Source organism: Strigops habroptila, chromosome 2 (genome assembly GCF_004027225.2).
Source record: "Strigops habroptila isolate Jane chromosome 2, bStrHab1.2.pri, whole genome shotgun sequence".
Taxonomy (NCBI): domain Eukaryota; kingdom Metazoa; phylum Chordata; class Aves; order Psittaciformes; family Psittacidae; genus Strigops; species Strigops habroptila.
Genome location: NC_044278.2, coordinates 96,122,291 through 96,146,612, shown reverse-complemented (window position 1 = coordinate 96,146,612; position 24,322 = coordinate 96,122,291). Strand labels below are relative to the sequence as shown.

The 24,322-nt window shown below is 41.5% G+C and overlaps 1 protein-coding gene across 1 annotated transcript in view; it reads right to left on the bottom strand.

The window, feature by feature from the left end:
• The window catches only part of FAM124A (family with sequence similarity 124 member A), a 41,550-nt gene extending 23,106 nt beyond the window's left edge, over nt 1–18,444 (bottom strand). The window contains exons 1-2 of the mRNA XM_030477497.2: nt 17,795–18,444; nt 8,524–8,555 (exon numbers count right to left, since the gene is read on the bottom strand). Of these exons, the coding sequence (XP_030333357.1) occupies nt 8,524–8,555; nt 17,795–17,853 (91 nt within the window). The 5' untranslated portion in view covers nt 17,854–18,444. The remainder of the gene's footprint in view (nt 1–8,523; nt 8,556–17,794) is intronic.
• Nucleotides 18,445–24,322: the final 5,878 nt, after the last annotated feature.

Genomic DNA, 24,322 nt, shown 5'->3' with positions numbered 1-24,322 from the left:
AGAAGGCAGAAGTCACAATAAAGCATCTACACTCAAGACGCATTTAAATAAAATACGGGATCAAACCCTGAGGCATGGCCAAGCATTGCCATGTTTGTTTCTCTGTAGGCAATCAATCAACAATATTAGCATCACAGCTGAGGAACTATTTGGACTCTACAGAACTGGAAAAGTATTTTGAATCTCATAATCCTTTCAGCCAACAGCAGAATGTGGTTCAAAAGACCTACTCCATACCAGCTGGTGGAAAAAAAAAGCAGCAATAGAAAACATGCTTTGTTGTTGGTGCTTCATCCTCGTCCCATACGGTGGCAGCCAGGAGTCACCTGGTAATTATTTCATGAACCTTTCAGACATTACAAATACAAGATTTTTGCCCTAAACTATTAATCAGCAAATGCGTGGTACCAACAAAAATGAAGCAGGCAGTGGACATCTACTGCTCAAAATGTGGCAAGCACCGATTACCAAATGTCCCAGTTCCCCACTGAGCTTGCATAAATGAATTTTATTTATGCATTTTTAAAAATTCAAATTAAAGAAAATACACCTTGATAAGGTACTGCAGCCATAAAGTGAGAAAATTAATTGTTGGCATTCTCAAAACAGCACTTATTTAGTAGAAACTGCCTTAACAGCTTCAGCCTTCACAAGTGTTCTGTCACTTGACTCACTGAGTCAGATGGCTTTTCCTGTTCTGCCACAACAAGTGCCTCTGAGTCAGGAGTTGCCATGGGACAGATTTATTTCTTTAGCTTCCTTCTTTGGGCTTTAACTATTCAGACAGATGTCTCAACAATTTCCAAATTATTCTCATCACCGTACCAGCTGAACTTGGAATGCAATCTCTCCTGCAACCCTTTGCTTAAGGTAAAAGACCCACTAAATAGCTGCCTAGCTCCATGTGGTTTTCTGGGACAGCAGATGTAACACTTCCACAGAGGCAAATTCAACCCACATCACCTAATTCAATGCGACTTTCTCTATAATCTTTCTTGTAAATTTTTACTAGAATTGTGTGGCACTCGATAGCTCAGTGTCTATCAAAGATTTCCTATGCTCTGGATCACGCTTGAGGAGAAAAGAAATATTTGCTTACGTGGTTTTGATTATGACTATGCATGCTTAAAAAATGAGCTAGAAAAAAACATTCAGATTGTCATTCCTACAGGAATTATTATTATTTTTTAATAACTAGTCTAGTTTATGTTCACTGTATCTATATGACAGCATAAAAACCTGACTGGATGTGGTCAGAAAATGAAATACAGAACAACAAAACCAGAGTTTTGATAGCTCTGGTCCACTAACTGTTTAGGGTACACTTTTATCCCCTTGACACAAAAATCCAAAGCCAGCACTAAGCCAGTAGGAAGTAATTTAACCCTGGGATACATGGTTTGGTGTGATCCCAAAGAGTGAAACTCTGATTTTAAAGAAGAACAGAGATACATGGGTACATTTAAACAGGAACTTCAGTCTTTACAAGGGAAGAGCATGCTTGCGGTTAATGCCACACACTTGGCATACAAAAATCAAATCTAGATTTTATTTCAAACAAACACAGTTATACATTCATCTGTGCACATCCTTACACATGACTGTGCTTCATTTTTTATCTTCTCTCTCCAGCCACTGGCCTTCGTTAGTCATGTCTTTAAGGGCATGTTTTGTCTCTACTCCTTATGCTTCTAAATAACCATGTGCAGTAAGACCAACCTCAACATGCTATGTCCCTACTAAAACAGCATCCTAACCTCAGCTTCTTAAAGGGTAAAAGTGAAAATAACAAGGTTAACTCAACACCAACAGCTCCAGCATGTTTTCCAGGCAAAGGTGCTTAGCAGCAGTGATAACTCCATACCATTCCTGACATAGCCAGGGGTCCATTTACAGCTCTTAAAAATCAGGATGCGTCATGTGTGGATGCATGTGGATGAGACTGGGATGTTGGTGGGGCTGGGAGGGGGAATGGTACTGTGTGATTAAATACCAGCAAACCAGGAAGAAGTTGATTAAAAATTATGCAGCTGAGGGGGGGAATTAGAGACTGGAGAGCAACAGGGCCTGCTGATTTTGCTCTGGAAGATTCAAAATAAGATACAGGAAATTCTGTTTAAACATAAGAAAACAGCTTTTCATTGTGGTGGTCACTCACTGGAAGAGGTTGCCCAGACAGGCTATGGGGATATCCAAAACACAACGGGACATTGCCCTGAGCAACCTCACTGCCCCTGCTTTCAGCAAGGGGCTTGGATTAGACAATCTCCAGAGGTGCCTTCCAACCCCAACTTTCTGTGGTTCAGTATTACACTTTTCTATGCTTTACACAAGTGTTTGCTCCTTCATTGTGGTGGAATTTGATGATAAGCAGCTACATAAACATGTTTTGCACATCCAACAACTTCTAGGTGGCATGTAGCAATGGCATTTTCCTGCTTCACACAGCTTCAGTGCGAAACAGCATTGCTCTTTACCTCTAGCAGTATAACACTGGCCAAGCAAGATATGCAGAATATGCTGACTGTATTTTCCACAGAAGCTGACACTTCAGATTTCACTGCTATACAAACCACCTGAATTTGCAATATTGACAGATGCTGCAGGCTGAGAGCTCTACATCGTTTAGGTTCAATTTCCTCTTTCATTTTTCCTCATACTTTAATAAGTCTTCCTTTTATAATAACACCTTCTGGAAATGCAGCATGATGCTGGCAAGCCCACTTTAAATTGTTTTTACAATTGTTTTTAATACAGCTTCTTGCCAGCCATTGTAAAAGCATCTCAGTTCCCTTTAGACATAAACAATATACCACAACATATCTTTGCATTGCAGTAAAATAATTATATCTTTACACTTATTAAATTACGTTGTTTGGAGAAACAGAAGATACCCAGACAGCAGTGCCTGGGTCAGAACTGATTTGAAGTAATCTAACTTACAGTAGGCAACTACATTATGAAATTGTAGCTTTGTGACAGATTTTTAAAAACCCAAATCAAACCGAGCCCCCTTCCTGCTCGTGGTTATTTTTCATCACCTTTACCAGTTAACTGAAGGCAGCCAGATTTTTAAACAATACACAAGTAACTGGAAGTCATTTCTCCACATACTATTGTTACAAGGCACCTATACATCTGCATAATACTGTAGATCTTTACATTCCTGTAGCTCCCACTATCTCTGCAACCAGGAAGGCTACCTCTTTTTGTGAAAAGCTTCATTAGTGCCCATTTTGACAGAGGTGATCCCTCGGTCTCTGGAATGTTTGGTAACAAAAATTCTCAAGAATTAGAAATGGGAGAAGTTCTGGAGACACTGACTTTGGTCTCCTCTATAAAGGACCTAGTGCTCAGGCTAGCTCTATAGTCTCTTTTATTCAAGGGCACATTTTCCCCTTCACATTTCCTGCCAACAATACTTGCAATCTAATAACTCAAACAGAGAGGGAAGAGGAAGATTTTTGCCAGGTAACATCAAGAAGCAGATGCTGGGGTTGGGAGGGGGAGAGTAAAAGAGCCAAACCAGAAAGAGCAAAAGAGAGAGGCAGCATATTGTTACATGCACATGGTATGGAAGTGGTGTGAAAACTGTCATGTAACAGTGCCTTGGCAAGCTCCAAGCATGGATGGGACAGGTGGCCTAACACTCACCCCTTGCAACCTACCTGATGGACTACACTGGCACCTGCGTAGCTTTTGATGGGTCCTCAGGTCCACAAATATGCAATTTCTACTTCTAATGAGGCCCTAACACCACAGCTGGCTTCAGAGTAAACACGGTTATTTAAAATGAGGGCAGATAATTACAGTACTGAATCAGGAGAAGAAGGTAATGCAGCTTCAAGAAAACACATGTTTGCCCCAAATTCAGGACAGCGCTATCTTTTGGGCAACCATTTTTATCTCATTTGAATATTGTCACTTGACTACGTGCCATAAAAAAGACAAGGAGTAAGTCTGAAAGGAAAAGGTCGTCTTTGACTTGTTCAGGTACATACACAAACACTAGGTTTCAAGGGGCTTTTCATAAATAGTAAGTATTGTGGCGCTGGTTATTTCCCATTCCCCATGGCCAGATCCAGCACAAAGAGCAGACACCACTCAGGAAATAACATCCTTCTAAAGTGCCATTAGGGCAGCCTATTTCAATACACAGCTGGTGCATGAAGGTAAGATACAGCTTTAGCACCTCACCCTGCCTCTGGAATCAAGAATAAGAAAAGCCTTACCCTTACCAGCCCTCCATAAAGACTGCAAGTTTTGCATATAAGGACTCTTTCCACTTGTAGAGAAAATAGAGCCCAAAACCAGCCCAGGGAGCTGATGCAGATGACACTGACAAAACGCTGACCGAATCCCAAAACAAAGATTGGAAGTTATACTAGCATAGGAATAGAACACCAAACAGAAAAAAAAATATTGAAAGGAAACATGCTCAGAAACCCACATATTTGTAAATCTGCTAAAAGAAACTGTCTTGCGCTTAATTTTTAGAACCAGAAAGTGGGTGAAACTCCATGGGTTAGGAAGTATGCACAACACAGACATAAAATTTTAATATCCCAGCTCTTGCGTTTATCATGGAAGAATATGAACAATCTAAAAACATCCCTGAAGGACCGAATCATTTCCCAGCTGGTAAATGAAAGGCAGGGAAGCAGGGCAAGGCAAATTACCAGCTTTCCAACTACAGAGCAGGTGAGTGACAAGCCCTTTACCTCACTGAGAAGCACATCATGAACCACTGCGTGCTACAGGGTTTTTACCATCTCAAGTGCTCTAAAATCTGCCACAAACTTGCATCTTATCCCATAGTGACAGTTTTATGTTTCATTTAATGACTTAGCTGGAACAGTACAAATGTGTATCCAGGCAGCTCCCTACTGATTACCTAGCTGAAAAATGTCAGGGGACAAAAATAAATCACTCGCTTCCACAATTATTTCTAAGACGACCTCGTTAAACTGGCTCCAGAGCTGACCAGATATGCGATATTTCAAACGTTACAAATCACAAAAGTCTCGCTTCAAAATGCCAGCTTCTGGTTTGGGTCTTTCTGAAGAGCCATTATCATAAATGCTCTTTATTATTATAGGAAAGGAAGGATTATGCAAAGGAAGAAATAAGCAGCCCCCACCAAAACTCCTCCTCCCTTGTCGAAAATCATCCCTGAAACACATCTCAAAGCAATTTGAAGATAATTAAAATGTTGATGTGCAGACACTGTTGCTTATTGTGCTGACCAATACTAATTAATTATTTCTTTGTGATTTTAAGGGTCTGTATCCGTATGCCACCTACAGTCTTTATATTTTGGTATTATGTACTTTGGGTAAAGGTCTCTTCTCTGTGCATAAAGTGCCTAGCACAATTCCCTCTCATATAGGATTAGGGGTCCTTGATGGTAATTGAAAACCATAATGGAAAAGGTAATTGAAAATATGAGCAAAAAGAAGCTTGATACATTTCCTAGATTAATGAAGAGCACACCATTGAGCAAAGTATCTTAATAAAACAAACGATACCTCCTGCTAGAGAACAAAGGGAAAAGTGGCTCTACACACCACAATTCAGGGAAAACAATGTCAAAATGAATTTAGCACTTCTCTTTCTTCAAATCACACTGCTGAACCTTTCAAAGCTGTAATAACTCAGAACTCAGCATCCAGCAGACAGGTTTGCGTGGCCTATTTACTCTGCTTAGTAAGAACAAAGTGGCACACAGTCACCGTGACAACAGCCAGAGCCCGCACAGCAAATAACTGCTGCATTTTCTTGCAGAAATAAACACACTCTGCAAACTTGGGTACTCTTTCCCAAAGTACTCTCTGCACAAAACCACAAATGTTAGATGGATGCTGCCAGTAAAAAGCATTTTTGGGTTACCCAAAGCTGGAACACAAGGACAAAGAAAAGGACTGGGTTGCTGAATAAGACCCAAGGTCCAACCAACTCACTAGGCAGGGCTTTGAACTGCTGAAGTGCTACGTTGCCCATGATAACTGCTGCCATATGCATAGGGGAAAAAAAGTACTAGAAATAACACATATAACAGAATGATCCTTCCATTGCCATCTAGCAGCCGATGAGATTCTACTTCTGACTTGGAAGGGGTCTAGGGTTCCTGTATGCTTTTGCATTGGTGCAAAGTCCTGCAGTTTGTTCAGCTGCTGTCATCACAGCAAGTGGTAGAGGCAGCTGTAGTTAATTCACCTGCTAAATCTTTCTTATCCTTTTCTTGACATGTCAGTGGAAAACTGTTGTCCAGTGGAGTTCATCCAGAAATTTAGAAGATTATTCATTTATTAAACACTGAAATTGGAGCTCCACTGGTACCACCAATAAGACTCCTGTAAACCCAAATTAGCCTGTAATCCTTCTGGTTCAGATAAACTCCACTTCATTAGAACAGGAGCTTCCACTGAAGCAGCTGTAGGTAATGGAGATTCCTTGCTTTTTAATTCACAACAGCTTACTTTGTATTATGTTAGTGCCTAACAGTATCATTGATTAGGCTGCTTTTTCTACTATGAATGATACCACTTACCACATCTTTTCCCCAAAGAAATTAAAATGGCCAAATCACCTTTTTTCCTAGTATCTCTTCCACAATACTTTTTTCTTCAAATGAATTATGCACCCCCTGACTGCCAGCCTCCAACATGAAAGCATTTCTATTTTACTGAAATACTTTTATGTAGCTGTTTCTGTTATTCCTGCACTGTCTGACCAGACCTACCACACAAAGCCCACAAAAGGATAAATTAAACACTGCTACTTGTGAAGCTGTATCAATATAATTTGCCTTGGAAGCAGAAAAGAGAAAGGGGACTGTCCCATCTCTTGAACTTTTGTGTCTTTGCTGGAATGATAATACCTCCTTGTACTGATAAATTACTGTGTTGAAATTCAACTGTAATTCCCACATATTCTGGACAGCCATGGCCATCAAGACACTGAGGTGACCACAGTTAACATGACACACTGTAGCTGCCACACAACCAAAAATCATCCTTACCAACAGCTTGTTTAATAAAAACAAAGACTTACAACTGCAATTTATGTTACCTTTAAATGTCATCTTAATTTGTAAAATGTGCAGCAGTCATGCCAGGTTGGTAAGGGATTAAAAACAAAGCTTTAGATGAGAAATACTTTATTTACACCTTGTCTTCTGTACTTATCTACTAAATAAGCACTTCTACTAGGCAAATAACTCTAAGTCACCACCCAGAAAGAGGAGGAAGCTGGCAGTGTATTCCCGAAGCCATCAACCAAAACTGTGAGCTATAGGGGTGGCGGGGCACACATCTGGTGTAACCAGTCAAATCCAATATGCTTTTACTATCACAATTGCCTCTCAATCATTAAAATAACTATGTCTGGCAGCAGGAATCTAGAATTCTATTTAAACAGCAGAATTTAGGAAAAAAATGCACAAAATTCTCTCTTTCTCAGACACACACATACTGAGCAGATGGAGGAAAGACAGAGAGCTCCCTGCTAGTCACATCAGCTCAGGAGCCAGACATTATGAACACTGTCTGATCCAGCTCTTGTTGAAATCAATAAAAGCCCTCTGCTGAAGACCATGGAAGATGGAAAATAACCCTCTCCACACTTCAGCCAGAATGTGTGAATGAGAAAAAACTGGCAGCTTTCTTCCCTGCTGATTTTCATGGTGGTTAAAGATCCAGATTATAAAACACAATTTGTCATCTGTGAATTTTTGATCTGCTTGTTTGGCATAAATAAAGCTCATGTCTATGTGTGAATCAGGGAGACAGGCATCACCTTGCACTTTGAAGAGAGATACTAGTAGCTGTACCTGAATAAGCATTATTACATTTCAAAATGCTGTGGATACAGTATGTCCTACAACTAAGAAAATGGCTGGAGTGTGCAGAGAGAGCACTGAAAAAGTGCTCCTTGTTCCTTAAAGAATTGTGATATTGCATTGCTGAAAAAGAAAGAAAAGATACTCCAGACACGAGGATTCATCTTTTATCAGTCAGATAACCTGAAATTCAGCTGGCTTTCATAAACACCTAGAAAGACTGTGACGCTTACTAGAGCATCTATAATCTTTGAAATCAAAGAATTCTTCACGTATTTTGCTCTCAAGTCGTTCCTTGGCATCAGCTTACAATAAGTATTCAATTATTCCTGCATCCTCCCGCACTAGTGACATTCATCACTGCAAACTCATTTGGCCGGAGGACCCATTCGCACTGGCCACACAGTGTCTACAGATTTTCTTCTCATTTTTCTTGCATTCTTGTGAGCTCCATTATTTATGACTTTATACAAGGCTCATATTTTAGTCATTAATATCCAGTTTAAAATCAGTTTAATTTTCTATATTGTTTCTAGACACAGATCCAAGAAGAGAAGGAATGGGGGCTTTACTGTGTCAAAGTGAACTCCATCATAACACTAGGTTGATATTAATAAAAATTAGCAACCAGAATAAAAGAAAATATGAGAATCCAATTTAAAAAAAATCAGAGTTATACTTACTGCTGGTAGAAGACATACGGCTGTACTCAGACCTGCAAGACAAACATTTCAGTTAGACCATATTAAATCTAAAAGAGATCATGAAAAATGTACCAAATCTAAGTCATTTGGCATATTAAAATAGTTGAACACCCATTTAGCATTATTTTTGTGCTAAGATAAAAACCAGAACAGGTCTTGAACATGGCTCAGAAAAACTGGCATCTCACATGAATTTTGAAAACACCTACGTAAGTAAAGTGGCTAGGGTTTTGTCTAAGGGCTATTTACGCTACCTAACTTTAGGAATAAATATTGAAGCTCAGAATGCACTTTATAAGGAAAAAATAGGTTCGTACAGACACAGGTTGGGAGAAGAAGTCTACTAGGTTTTGACCCTGCTCCTCGTCTTTCTTATCTTATGTCCTTTAAATGCTGCTTTGCAGACTTTTTCTTTTCTTAAGAGAACTCTACTTGAAGAGAAGAATTTTTATTCTTCTTTGGTCACAACTGGCAGGCAAGACACAAAATGAGCACCAAACTATAAACATTTAGATGACAAATCTTTTTGTTTTAGGAAACCCTTTTCATCTTCAAGACATCTCTCCGTAAAACCATACATCCATTGGTTCTACTTCAGTGCATACTGGATTACCCATGAGAAAATCAGAGCAGTTAAGTATTTGGTGCAACAAAATCTTGCTCCTGCATATAACCCCAAACTCCCGAAGACCCCTTTCTGAGCTGATTAAAACATGGCCCGTTTATGTCCTAAAGATTCAGAAATACTAAGGTAAAACAAATATGCCATCACTGAATATTTAAAAAACGATTCGTTTCCACTTTGAGGCCCTACCTATGAGTTCAGAGTGTGTGGTTTTGGAGATCATAGTCACACAGACTCCACTCCCCCACTCACTGGGTCGCTAAACTGGACCCCACTCACCAGAGCTGTCTGCCACAATTAACGTCCTGCATGTATGTCCTGCAGTGCCCTAAACATAACATGCAAACTCTCTGAGGAGTGGAAACACAGTTCTTGGATTCAAACCTAAATGCTTGGTGTATATACATATTTGCATCAAGTTTGCAATATTGCTTTAAATTAAAAAACATGTGAGCCTTGACTCCCAATATATTTGTCTGGAAATAGATAGTATCTAAGCATATTCTCAGGATAACTTCATACTTTAGGCTCTCAGGCACCCAAGGGAATAATGGACATCAACCCCACATAACTATAGTGGCTGCTTTCAATTTTAGTATGGACATATCTCTGCAGAAGAAACAAAGCAATTACAGTCATCCAAATACTTCACAGCCGTGTGCAGCTGTGTGCTTAGCACTCAGTATTCTGCAGATCAGATGCAAAGACTGCTGATTTAGGTGAGAAAAAACATGAGGAATTACCCCATTGCTGATCCTGCCGGAGCAGTGAAAGATCACACAATCTGAATTTTTCACAATACTTGTGGAAAAAAATCCTCCAATACCATCAAATACCATGAGGCTATTGTGGCTTTTGAGAAACGTCTGCAATGCTGGGGAGAAAGCTGTCAATGGGGGCTTACAGGTCTCTTTCACTCTCTTCTTTACTAAATCCTGCACTACCAGCTACTTCAATAATGCCAGGGAGAAAGGAAACATCTTTGTCACACATGGCAGGGACCACAGAATTAGGTCATTAATAGCCCATCTCAGTCACTCCATATATACCTGCTACATAGCACCTCCTCCATGAACAAAAACTTGTTCCTCAATCCACCTCCTCCAGGACCCTTGTGTAGCTGGCAAAGGCAGAAGCAGTAACGACGTGAGCAGAGAAGAACTCCTTCTTGCTGCTGCTGGGCCATGTACACAGTGCTGGCCTGGCTCTGAGCAGAGACCAAGGGGAAGCGATCCCAGGGACTGGCTAAGTAATGCTGTGCAGGCCATAATGCTGCACAGTATTTGAGCAGCAAGTCCTATTAGTATCATTTGGCACCATCTATATTTGGAAGGGTGTGAAAACTGTGTAACATGTCACTGTTCAGAAGCCCAGAGGCAAGCAATATACATCCAGCTGCCTCCAAGCATCCCAAGAAAGGATTCATTTATTCTGCACTTCTGTTTGAAAACAGCCCAGGGCTGTCCTTCAGTGTATCTGCGTTCAGCAGTTGGTGGTTAATTCAATATGAATCTGCACTGCTTGGATTTTAGATAGAAGCAAGACAACATTTTGCCTTTTGCTTACTGCAAGTAGAAGCAGCTTTCTATTACTTCACATTGTTATTTTATTATCCCAAAGTGCTGCAGGCACATAGGACATGGAGAATTAATGAGTCCTGAACCAAGGAAGTGGCAGTCTATGTACAGGCAGAACATAAAAAATGAGACAAGAGGAAAAATAAATAGATGGGGAGTGACAAAGGAGGAGACAACAGTGTGCTTGGAGACTAATTGCACAGACACATTTTAATAGGCTTGAGAATTGTATTGGGGTTTTCATGTAATTCTAATATGGTTCAAGGTAATATTTAATTCATGTTTGTTGCATAACTAATATATACAGAATTAAAAAAAAAAAAAAGGGATAATTAAGCTCAAAGGCTCATGTAAACCTCAGATGCCAAAATGAGGACTGTACCCTCCCTCAGCTCCCTCTGTAGTCAATAAAAAGAGAGGTATGAAGTGTGTCTCTCCCTAGCTGTTGTTTAGAGCTGAAGTCTACAGAAAACGCATTCCTAATGTAGGACCCTCGGCTACATGCCTGAAACCAAATGGAATGAATATGAGTCTCTCAATGTGCTTTTAGGGCCAACCTGAATCACCTTTTTCCTCCCTCCAACTCCTTTCTTTCTTAGAATTTCTTTGTCTTGAACCTAGTCCTTAAGAAGAAAAATAACAGTGTTAGAAAAATCCTTAATATTTTCAAAACATTAGCACAAACCATTCAGATTCATATCATGCACTGGTAAGTGGCTTACAAAATATTCTTTTCCCCCTTACAGTCAGTTACTTAGAATATTAAATTCTGAAGTTTCTGTAAGCCTTTTATGCTTTTTAGGCCAGTATACGTGACAAACATTCCTTTTGAAAAGATCAAGCATCAGAAAAATTAAGTACCAAAACTAACATGTCCTGAGTCACACAGACTCTCTGGATATCAAGCAGTTTTGTTCCTTCCCACTATTTCCATCCCGGTTTTAAACATCCTGAGTATTGGCTTCTATCAGTTCCCTTGGAAGAGGATTTTCCCATTAGGATAACTCAAGAGTATAGTACTCATGGGCCTTAATAGTGGCAGACTGGGGCCGTACTGGGAGTCAGAGGTTCCAGGCCGAATACTTGGTCTTGCAGCAAGCTGTTTCCTCTAGTAGATGTTACATTAGAGTTAAAAGGAAAGAGGTATTCAGGACAGAAACTGAACAAATGGAGGCCTGTTCCCTTTGTAGGCACATAATGAGAAAAAAAATAATCAAAAAGGGTATTGAAGCAGTGGGAGGTACTGAAAAGGAGGGCTCACTGCTCAGTCAAAAGACAAATCAGTCTGCAAAGAATTTGTGCTCAATGATCAGCCCACCAGCAAAGAGGAGTTGTGAAGATGCCAAGAGACATTAAAATAGGAATGTAGAAGCTTGAGATAAATGTGGGACCCCAATTCCCATTAGTACTGTTGAAGAATCAGGACTGTGTATTATCAGAGACGGTAAGACCATCAGAAGCACAAAAGATCCTGAGCAGTCCTCTGAGACCAGCATGCACTACTCAATGTTGATTACTAATACAGAGCCTCAAAATACCCAAGAAGGAGAAATAGCCCACTGAATACCAGTAAGCAGCTGCTAGTGCAACTTGCAGTTACTGAGTTATGGTGTATATGAAACCACAATAAACCTGTTTCTTTCAGAAAGAAGCACGGCTGTGTCATACCTCTGAATCACACAAGCAAGGTAGCTACACCAGTGTCCCGCTCTGCTTGGGTTATCTTGGCACGCTAATCAACTATGGCACAGCATCATGTTAACATAGCTGCAGCAGTGACATCTATGGTAATAAACAAACACGCTCAAGAGAACTGTCTGGGACTGAAGCCAACTGCCATGAAACAGTCTGCACCTGTACCATTAAAACCTCTTGCCTTCCAAAACATTCCCAGTGGTCTGCTGGGAGTGGTCCCTGAGCTGTGATAATGTGGTAAAACAAGTGCCTGGCCCACAGTAAAACACACCCAAGAATCACATGGGAGATAGCTAGATGGTCCCATCCAAACTGATGCCATCAACCTTTTTAACCATTCAATAATATGGACAACTCTGTCCATGTGCTCATCATGCTGTTTCACACAGTGACATGGCTGTAACTAAGGTTTCTGAGCGAGGCAGCACCTCCGCAAAGCAGTCTACCATATAAAACAGACACAGATCTCTCCAGTTATTTTAGCAAAATATTACACCACAATATGTAAGTCTCCATTGCCAGGACTCCTTAATCTTCCCAGATGAAATCATGGAAAGTTTGCTAGCTCTTCTGCTGTCTGCATCCTTCGCTTGCCTAGGACTGATGGAATGGCACCTGCTGGATTTGTATTTCCCATGCCTTCTCTGCCTAAAGTTGTTTCAGATTTCACTGTTTCATATTAAGAGCTGTATTTAACAGCTTCTTTGCCTTCTCTCCTCCAAAAAGCCCTCCATGGGGCACATGAGAGGATTTTATAGCAGTTACAGTACAATGCCTGAGTCAGAAGATTTAGTTTTGTAGCTCTGTCTTGGGTTTCTTCTCACCAAATTCCAGTGGTTCAGATTACAGTCTTCATCACTTATATCAATCCAACGCAAATCTGTTGTCTCCATCATGCTTCTACTTGTGTAATGAAGATGACTGCAATGGAATAACTCAGAGCTGCTTGTCTCAAAATGGCTTTGGATATCTAGTAGAGCAATGAAGTCAGATGAGGGATTCCCATCACTCAGCTCTATCACACTCAGCAGCTTCTTACCAACAGTGCTGTTTAAGGCCCCAAAATGAGAGACATCATCGTTGTCATCATCATCATCGTCATCATATAAGGATGAAAGGTTGTCCTTCAAAAAGCATCTGCTCAGGCACGACCACACTGTGCTTTAGTGAGCACACCTACCTGCCTGTGTTCTCCACATCCAAAGGGATGCATCAGGACTCAGGTGGCATGTACTTACCCATCCAAAGCTAGGGGATAAGTCACCCTCACGAGGTCCTCATGCTCTTAACTAACAACATAATAAAACTTATTTATACCAAACCTTCACACAGCTATAGTTAGCTGAGGTGAACCTCACTGCCTGCTGGGACCCAGCCATCGTAGATGTCAGCACAGACCACCTGGCTACCAGAATGTGATTCAAAGTCTGTTTCAACCTTGCTTTCAGTGCTTGGCCCCAGTGCTAGCAGGTCTGCCTGCCCTGAGTTTAACCAAACGGCTTCACCAAGTAAATCTGGTTAGAAATGGTGCCTCACTACCAACTTGCGACAAATAGCTTGTCTACCTTTACGAATTGTCTACCTTTACACATCTGGAATTATGGATATATAGGAAGTGAAAGTCTCAGGGGAAAAAAAAGAAAGAAACCCCAAGGTAAAAATAGGCCTTAAGATATGTTTCAGCAGCAGTGATTTGTATTCCTGAATTTCTTACAGATAGATATGTGACAAGAGACTAACATGCCATGTTGAAGGACTACCATACAGCTGACAAAGTCATAAGTGCTGATTCCACTTAAGACTTTGAGCTAGAAACATGTGACAAGAAAGCAACCTCTCACCCCAATAAACTGTTCAACTACTCACATGTATTGAAACCTTCATAATGCCAGGTCAGTGAAGTGTTATGCTCAGTCAAGGCCTATACGCTTGACAAATAGGAGAGATCATTCCCACAGAAGTAATCCCTGAACTCAGCTAACATGACCAAATAGAAGTTTAGGAATAAAAGATTTAAGACTTTAGGTCCAAGAAACTACCTGTTTTCCACATTTGCTAAGCCCCACTCAGGATATTGGTCCTGAATGCAATTAATTCAGCTGATGCTTTGCCCTTGACGTCAGTGGTAGCAAAAGTCTGACTCATTGCCTAAAAATTACATGCCTAACAATGTCTAAAATGGTCTTAGTTTGTTATTTTGGGTATTTCAGTCCCCCAAAACTTTATTCTTCTATTCAGGGTAAGGATAGTGAAGTAACAGCATTTCCACGGCTTGTAAAATCAAGAAAATTTAAAAATTAACATTTTTACAACTCATTTTAAGTAACATAATATCAATTTTTTCTAGGGCTTTTTTTTTTTTTTTTTTTTTTTTTTTACAATTTGTCTGCAGCTCTTTAAATGTATATGCTTGTCATACAACTTCTTTTTTCCACTTGTTTTACCCTCTGTTTACTTCCTAATCGAAGACCAAGGAAAGACCATTTTCTTTTTCTTAAACCATCAAGTTTTATAGTACAAATCCACTACTAAAATTATTACCAGAGAAGAAAGCTTTCTGTCTCCAATACTTCTGGGCTAAAAGACTTCAATAGCAGATGAAATAAGGTGTTTATACTAAAAAGCCCAAAAGTACATTTCTCAAGAAGAGACAATTTGTACAGGCAATGTCTCTCAAACCAAGGATGGTCAAACTCTTTCAAGTATCATTAATAAATAGCCAATATACACTAACTGGCTTATATGTTTTACTCTCTTTATTTAGGTATTGACAATACCAGCTCAAACCACTCTTATTGTATTCAGGAGTTCAAAATACACTATTTTTGTTCAGTAGCTTCATTGCCAACCCTATTTACTGAGGCAAATGCAGTAAGAGGAACATATTTTTCAACAGATTAGGAAAATGAAGGCTTCAAACTGTAACTGATCTTGCCTGTAGCACAGAGCTTTGTCTGCTTTTGCAGCTGGAAGCCACAGCAAAACCTTAAGGAACATATGCCCTGTAGAGTACTTGATGTATTCAATTGGTTAGCTGCTATAAGCAGCTTCAGCCGTACAGGCTCTGTAGAAGAGCTCACACATCATTACATACAATCATCAAGATGACAAGGGCTTGCAGCACCCGGATTTACTACAGTCACTATCCTCTATTGTTCCCTGAGTGACAGAAAGGGACCACTTGATGTAAAACTGTTACTGAATTACTCTGACAGTTGTATCTCCTTGTACTTTAAGACGATGACGGCTGAACTACAAAATAGTTTTTAATTTTTATTTTTTTCCTTTTTTTTTTTTTGTTACTATTGAGTAATTAGAGAAAAAAATCCAGCTCAATTAATAATAGCTATGATGGGACTGAGACAAAGCAGAAAGCAGATCTGGTAAGAGGGAAAAGCAAGTGTTGCAAACAGTTGGTTTGGTGAGAAAGCTGAAATATAAACATTGTGAAAGAGACATACGCAACATGTTTATCAGACTAAAATAGCTGCTAAACAGAGCTAAAAACAATAATTGAAATGCAGAGACCCATTGCTTTTCAAAATAAACTTTGGTGCAAAGCATTGCAGTTATTAGTTGCCATATGTCATTGTTCAAATTCCTCAGATAGACTCTTCCTCTAACCTACGCTTCCCAGCCAAGCCCGGGACAGGGATGCTTCATAAAATCATCAGCTTTAGCACCTCACCACCATCAGGCACAAGCAGCTGTCATGCTGGTCACTGAGGTCTAAAGGATAATGTCACCAGCTGGGTCAAATCCTTCCAAGTGCCCTTCCCATGGAAACTCAGGGGTTTTTTACTTCAGATAAACACAGCAAATTAAGAGTGACTTGATCCATTAAGGATTTTTTGAGCTTTGAACCAGCCATGAATTCACCAGTTATTTTGTCTTCTTTTTACCCATATTCCCCAAAGATGACTAAAAAACTGTTGTCTCAGTATCTGGAAAGGAGGCCTGGATTTTTTCCTTTAAGCTCATATCACATAAAATATTTTTAAACTTTCACCATTAGTACAAGGTGATGGGAAAAAACTTCTCAGACCACAGAAGAGCTAAAAAAAAATCAATTTGAATTAATAGCTGGATGTATGAAGATCACCATATTCCACTTGCACCTTTAAAAAAAAATTGTAATATTGCTACTTCAGTTTTGGTGCTGTGCACTTGACACCACTTTGCAAGGAAGCTTTACAGTTTTGCAACAGTTGGGCTAAAGACCGAAGGAGATACACCAGACAAGGAGCTGGCAGAAAAACAACCAGGAAAACAAGAAGGGGGAGAACGAAGACCTAGGAGAGGACAGTGTTAACAGGAGTGGGTAACCTTTTGTCCCTCTGGAGCCAGAGGAGGAGAAAGAGCATCGCTGTTTTTCCCAACAAGACGGCACAGCAGCATGTATGATGGGCTGGAAAGCACATCCCTCTCTCCTCACAGAGATGGGCTGAAGGTGCAAACTGAAAGGGGGATCACATGGATCATCCTTACAGCTTCATGATCTTGGGAGAAGTCACCCAACTAGCAAACATAGTGCACCTCTGGCATCAGGGTCACAAAGTCAGAGACAAAAAGTCATTCTCCTTGACTCCAATATGATACTTAACTACCAGCAAAGTTCACAGCACTTCAGAGGTCAGTATGATGAGTGTCGTGACAACACCAGCCCAATTTCACATTGTCACAAGTCTAACCTGCTTTCATAGGTGGCTCTTTGATGGCCCTTCTAAGCAGTCACCTCTGCCTGATGCTGTGTAGGTGTCACTGCCACAAGGACAGCATAGGTCGCTGGGTATGCTCCCAAACTACCCTAAACACAAGTTATCCTGGGATACAGCGATGGTGTGGCACCCAGCCCTCACCAATGTGCCTACAGCCCATAAAGCGCAGCACTGGGCCCCACCGCTCAGGCAGCACAACATGCCCAAGATACTCCTGGGGAGTATCTTCCTCCCCATGTGTTGCGGGTGGATAACAAGAAAGCTGAAGAGGGACTTTTTACAAAGGCATGCAGTGACAGGACAAGGGGGAATGGCTTTTAGCTGACACAGGGGAGATTGAGATTAATTATTAGGAAGGAGGCAACCGAAGGAGAAGGTGAACTCCCCGGGGGATCCCAAGCATGGCGGCCCGGCGGCAGGGTAGCTCCCCGGAGTGCAGTACGGATGTCAGAGGGAGGCTCTGCTCGGGATCCCCAGCCCCGGCCCCGCCGCTGCCGGAACCCGCTCGGCGGCGGCCGCTGGCAACAAGTGCAGCGCTGCGGCCCGGCGGGGAGCTACTCAGCGTCTCGCCGCCACGGCCCGGCCGGGGGGAAGGTACAAGCCCCGCACCCGTTTCCGGCCAGTCGCTCACTCACCCGCCCGTCTCGGCTCCCGAATCCACGCAGTCGTCCTCGCCGCCGGGCTGCTTCTCCATGGCAGCGGCTCCACGGCCGCCCTCCCGCGGGGGAGCGGCGTGTGCCGCGACCTGCCCCTGCCGCCGCCGCCGCTGCCGCTCGGCTGTGTGCGAGAGGCAGTGGCCGCCGCCGCCCGGCCCTCCCCGGCCCAGGGATCGGAGCCGCTCGGCCGGCTCGGCCTCTCACTTCTCTGCCGCGGCGGGCGCCGAGCCCCGCTTCCCACTCCCGTCGCCCTCCTGCCGCGGGGGAGTCCGGTCGGAGCGGGGGGGGAGCCTGCCTGCTTCCTCTGGTCGCTTCAAAATACCCCGTCCCGCTAAGAAAACCGTTCACCCACGGCTGTCGACAGGCCAACGAGTTTAGGTGCTCGTATTTTAGAAACCACTACAGCACCTTCATTCTATCACTTTCGTGTTTCCAATTGAAAGAAGGACTAATAGGTGCAGCGCCCCGTATCCAGCGAAAGTTCGGAGAGCCTGTTGGATGGACGTCCTCATTATCCTTCTGGTTTTGGAGTATCCGCTGTTACAGCCTTTTATTTGAAGTCTTTCACTGTGCTGAGCTTTCTCCAGTCTTCCCCAGTGCTGCCTGGCACTTGCTCATTACATCGGATACAATCATTTTGAAATTACAAACAGAAGCGGGCAGGGGATGGATTTCCAAGCCCATGAGAATGTCTGTAATGATGACAAAAGATGATGTGATGCAAAAGGAGCATTTTGAATGCTGCCTGTGAAGAAGTGCTGATGTAGGAAAGCCTGCTGGTAGCGGGGCAGTCGTATTCAATAACGTGAGAGTGCAGGGAAAAGTTGTGGGTGAGCTCCTGTGTTCTGTGCATGTCACACGTGCCTCCTGGTTTTGTATTTGGAGGTGAACACTTCTGTGAGCAAACCTCTCTGTTTCTCCATCACTTACATAAATACAGCTATTCACCTGTGCAGGTGTGAACCAAGACCTCACTCAGCCAAGAAAAAAACAGTCTTTCCTTAACGCACTCAGGCTGTAGCAGATCACAAGAGGAGGGGGCAGAACTGATTTCTTAGCTCATGTCTCCAAGCAGGGAGACCATCTCTCCATCTCTTCTGAATCAGATTCAAGCACAAAACTGGGAGGTGCTGGTCTGTGTTCCCCTCTATCTGGATATTGTGGGACAGTTACAGTAACAAACCTACCCCAGAACTGGGGAACCTCTCCCATTAATGTTTTTGGCAAGTGTCAGCTTTGATGAATTGGAATTTTCTCTTCAAAAATCTCTAACTACCAAATCTCCATCAATTGCAGGAGATGGCCACTTGCAGAAAGTGATCAGAAGTGAAGAAAGAAAAAGTTGTGGTTTAAAAAAAAAAATAATTTCTTCTACCTTTTAGTATTTGTGTGTTACCAGAAAGAAGAAAAATAATGAAAGCCTCAACATTTGAGACAATAAATAGACCATAAAATAAAAAAAGTACTACACAAGACAATCTTACATTGCATAAAAAGTACTAAACTGGTTTAGTTTGCCATCAGTACTTTGTAATCTATGTCTACATTGCATGGCGTTCATGTCCTCCATTTCAAGATCCATTCACGCTTGCCAGTGGTCCACCAAGCTGTATATAGTAGCACTAATAGTAACATCTAGCATTGTTTAACAGGATGTGAGTAGCTCATGCCACCATTGTCTCTACCAGTATATGGCCCTGGTTCTCTAAAATAGGACTACAGTAGGACTATTGTAAAATCAAAGGAAGGAAGAATACTGTGGGAAGAGCTGTCAAGGTGGTGTTAGTATGAACAAGAGGGCACCAAACCCAGAAATGCTTATTATAAAACTGGTGAATTCCTAGTGCTCTTCCATGGAGAAATACTGGGCTCGTGCACAGTCTCGTGGCCTCTCAGCATTACAGCAGGTCAGCCTACTGTGTGTCTCCAGTGATCTTTAGAAGAAACTTTCAGACTCTGCTATTCATCAAGAATTAGAAAAGAATCATTGTATAGGAGAGTTGGCATCTATTCCATTTTATATATCTGGCTAGGTTTACATGCATGTCATTTTGAAAGCAGATAAATGATTTTTCAGTTTATGTGGATGATTTCACATAAACATTCCCATAAATATTATGATCCCTCTTCCACCTTTCCTTTCCCCTGCAAGTTAGTAAAACCTAGTTTGGATAAAATTGAGAGGGTTGGGCTTGTTCAGCCTGGGGAAGAGAATGCTCAGGGGAGACCTTAGGGCAGCTTCCAGTACCTAAAGGGGCTGAAGAGGGGCTTTTTAGAAGGGCATGTAAGGATAGGGCAAGGGGGAATGGCTTTAATTGGAAGAGGGAAGATTTAGAGTAGATACTAGGAAGAAGTTCTTTACTGTGAGGGTGGTGAGACACTGGCACACGTTGCTCAGAGAAGCTGTGGCTGCCCCATCCCTGGCAGTGTTCAAGGCCAGGTTGGATGGGGGGCTTGGAGCAACCTGGTCTAGTGGCAGGTGTCCTGGCCTGTGGCAGGGAGTTGGAACTGGAGAAGCTTTAATGTCCCTTCCAGCCGAGACCAGTCTGTGATTCTATGATTTTATGAAAATGCTATAACAAGTGCTCATGCAGAACTGTCCTGGACATGCACCTACTTAGTAGTTCAGAATGTACAGAAACAAACTCTTCTATGCTTCATGACTGGGAAACTGCCATCCAAACCAATTTACTCACAAAATTAAATGCATAGGATTTCTTTCAGAACTCAGATCAAAATGTTGTGCCTAGCAGTGAAAGTAACCATGGTTGAGCTGGTTCTCAGCTTGCTAGTATTTGAATCATCGTATTCAGGTAAGAGGCATTAACTTGTTTTCAGATGTAATGTGTCATTAAGAGATTCATCCAAGGCTAGAGAGAGGCAAAACTGAGACAATTCAGTCTGTCTGTCTATCTATCTATCTGTCTATCGACCTACCTATCTTGATTCCCAGTTTACGCCTCTGTTTTGGGTAAATATTGATTCTCCATCAACTGCAATGGCCATGGAGTACCCTGAGCTTGCAAAGGAGGTATCAGCACTCTGTGTTACCAGGAATGGACAGACCTTGCTGTCTCTCTGATTCTTAGTCTACATGCATGCATTTATTTAGGTAGTGCAACTGTGCTTAAAAGTAGGTCACATTCATTTGCTTTTAAATTTGATTTCAAAGTGAAATAAATGACCCTAGCCACTGTTGACCTGATTTAAGATGTAACCAAACCTCCTTAAATATTTAGGAATAGGTTTAGTAAAATTGATACATTTCTGTGTGTAAAATTTTAGGTGGTCAGCTAATAGATCTTTTCCATCTCTGACTTTTATTATTGTAGTTAGTTATGTTTAAGCACTGGCATATGAGAGGGTCTGGAATAGATTTTATGCTGCATTTAAGATTAATTTATTCCATCTGTCCCAGAGAGGGAAAAAAGAAACATTCGAAGGAAATATATAATTAAGATAGTAACTAAAGCTACCACAAACTCTAGGCTCTCTTATTTTTATATTTGCCTCATTTAACTCTGTTTTATTCTGGTCTTTCACATAATTATGGTGAAAAGGAGACTTCTCTTCAACAAATTCCAAGAATTTCAGAGATTTTATTGAATGAGGTGTTAAGTCCTGGCCTTTACTTAAATTTTCTCTGTTATATGTGCTTCAGATTAGATCCTCTGTAGGGTTTGTTGAAAAAAAGAAGTTGAGTTTTAATTACTTTCTTATGCTTATGAGACTGTGATATCAGTTTAAAGATAAGGATAACAGTGATAACATTCCTAGGTTAAATTTCCTCAAATTTCAAGCCTTTCATTAAATAACATTTAATAGCAGAGGTTGCAAAAACTCAGACACAAAAATATGAGGAGATATCTTCAAAGATGCCAAAGAAATAAAGCACTCTGTTGTCAAAAACAAACACCAAGGACATAAAATTAATACTAGTTCTGCAAAAAGTTCTCTTGCTTCTAGTTGTGTAGGGCTGGATCTAAAATAGGACTTTATGTACTTAAAAGAGGATGTAAAGCAAATTTTTATGTCTGTGTTCTGTTATCATGATAAATCATACACAGTGGCTAATTACGAGGTGTCTACCTTCCAAAGGAAACTTTCACTGTGTCTAGATTGTACGTTTACCATTCATCAAAGTTAAGCATCATCTAACTGCAGCCTTCAGCTGCTACAACCTCCGTCCTCGTGGAAGCAAAAGCACACAGCAGAACCTCCTCCTCATCTCTCATGTAATGGTCTTAGTAACTGAGAACATGGTTCAGAAGAGTGATAGCTGCAGCCTTGAGCTGAAGAAAGGCAGAGTGGAAAGCTGAAAGACGAACCGCATCAGATCATACGTGTGCTAAAACAGGAGAGGAAGTGAAAGCATCAATTTCCCTGATGAATCCACACCTGGATTCAAATTGCAGTCTCTTCTCCCTGAATCCTGCTTGGTGGGATATCATCTTTCCAGCACCAGCTGTGAGGATGTAGTGTAAGGAGAAGAGCGTGAGTGGGGCTTTCCAGCCCGAAGAGAAGTGAGCAAAAAGAAACGACTGTTTTGGTCATTGCCCTGTGTGAATGTCCTACCGATTCTGTTATCACTTATGGAATATTTCTAGCTTCTCTGCTATATTTCTTTCTATACAGTGGCAGAGCTTCACTCTAGGGTAAGGAGAGAGGAGAAAAATGTGTCTCTTCTCATGTAACTTAAATTCTGGTGCTAAGGGCGCTCTGTAGGGGAAAAAAATCACTCAGTCATGATTGTTTCTTGCAGCATTTTGGATCTCTCCTTTTTTTCTGTGGATTTCCAGAAGAAAAGGGGACAGATGTCACTGCAGTTCCTTCTGGCATTACAGTGTAAATTAAAGACTCCTTCTAGTTTTTGAGAGACAAACCAAGAACCTTGCTTAGATTCAGTACCGTAGACAAAGAAATTACAAAGATGCTAAAGGGTGGGATTTTTCATTCCCATCCAAAACTTTTCAAAATTGACTATAGTCATACTGTCCCATCCTCTGCTACCTGACTCTGGAGGCAGCCTCTCGCCCCTAATCAGGGGTTCTGGATTCCATTCCCAGCCATTTCCATTCCACTCTAGATGCTGAATTGATGAACTTCTCAGTTTACAGGATCTGGGATATGCAGAAAAGCTTTTTTCCTTTAGTAGTCCCGGTGGAAATTAGCGCTCTGCAGGTCAAGACTTTGTTAACATTCACTCACTACTGGACTTCAGGCACTAGGTTGTGGCTTAAAAAAAATTTGAGAAAATTGCAGTTTTGGAAGGAGGAGGAGAGTTACGACTTGGCATATAGTTCAGTCTTCATGCTAGGTCAGCCCTAAAAGGCTGACTTTTAGACTGGCAAATGTTGCCAAAATATTTGTGGCAGTTTCTCACATTGACTTCTGGGTTGTTCGGATTTTTAAGGGTTATGATGAGGTCAGTTTCATTTGTGGTAGGTCTCCAGCCAGACACCCAACCTCCTAAAATTCTACAATTTTGAGGTAAAATAGAACTATGCAATAAAAAGCTGTTTCTTCAAAGCACTGGGGCAAGCGCTTTCAGTGGAGTTTAAGGTAGTTTGGTTCCCAGGTCCCACTCTTTTAAGTTTCATTTGAAAGCCATAGCACACACACTCCTACCAAAGTTCACAGTACAATGCAGCAAATATGTATTTTATAAGCAAATTGCTCTTTTTTACTTGAATGCTAGTATATTAAAATTTTTATTGAAAACTTCTAGCACTCAGTAACAACTGCTATAAAAACTTGAGCATTTGGAGTCACTTTCTGTATTATCCTGAAGCCCAGAACTCAATGGGAGTGCAAGGATGAGCAGAGCTGCACTCCGTCTCTGTGCAAGCATCTGGTTGGAGGCTTGACTAAGCTGGAAAAGCCCTTTTCAGGGGAAGTAAAGTTGAGCTGACTCCGTATCGTGGACTTTAAGGAAGTCCTTTAAGTTTTTGTCCTCACACTGCAAATGATCCTGTTCAGCCAGGTCTTGTCAGTGGTTGTAATTAGTGTGTTTGCTGCATGTAGGTGCCACGATCAGCATTGAGGCTTGGACTTTAAAGCAGAGGCTCTATGGCAAACAATAACGAATCAGTCCCCAGACTCTGTGAGTAGACTGATTAGTACTGACATCCTAGATACAGTAGAAGAGGTGAGACTTTATGTCAAACCCTGACCCAGCCCTCACTGATGTAAGAGAACCTAGGAGAGCTTAATACCAGTTTGGGCAGCCCTGAATGTGAAAGCTTGGTGTGCAAGGGCTACATGCCACAGTTGCACAAAGGGATGTGGAAGCCATGCGGGTGACTTGCCCCTTTTCCTGTCACACTAGTCACGCTAGTGTTACTCTGCATCTTTCCTTTGGGGCCCTGAAAAAGAGAGTGCACCAGCACAATTCTAACAAGGCTATCTGGGATTCCACTAGCACTGGAGAGGTGCTTTCAAGATCTCGGTGGCTCAATATAGCCCTACAAATTTGCACTTATTTCCAGGTACTTTTAGCCCACTTGG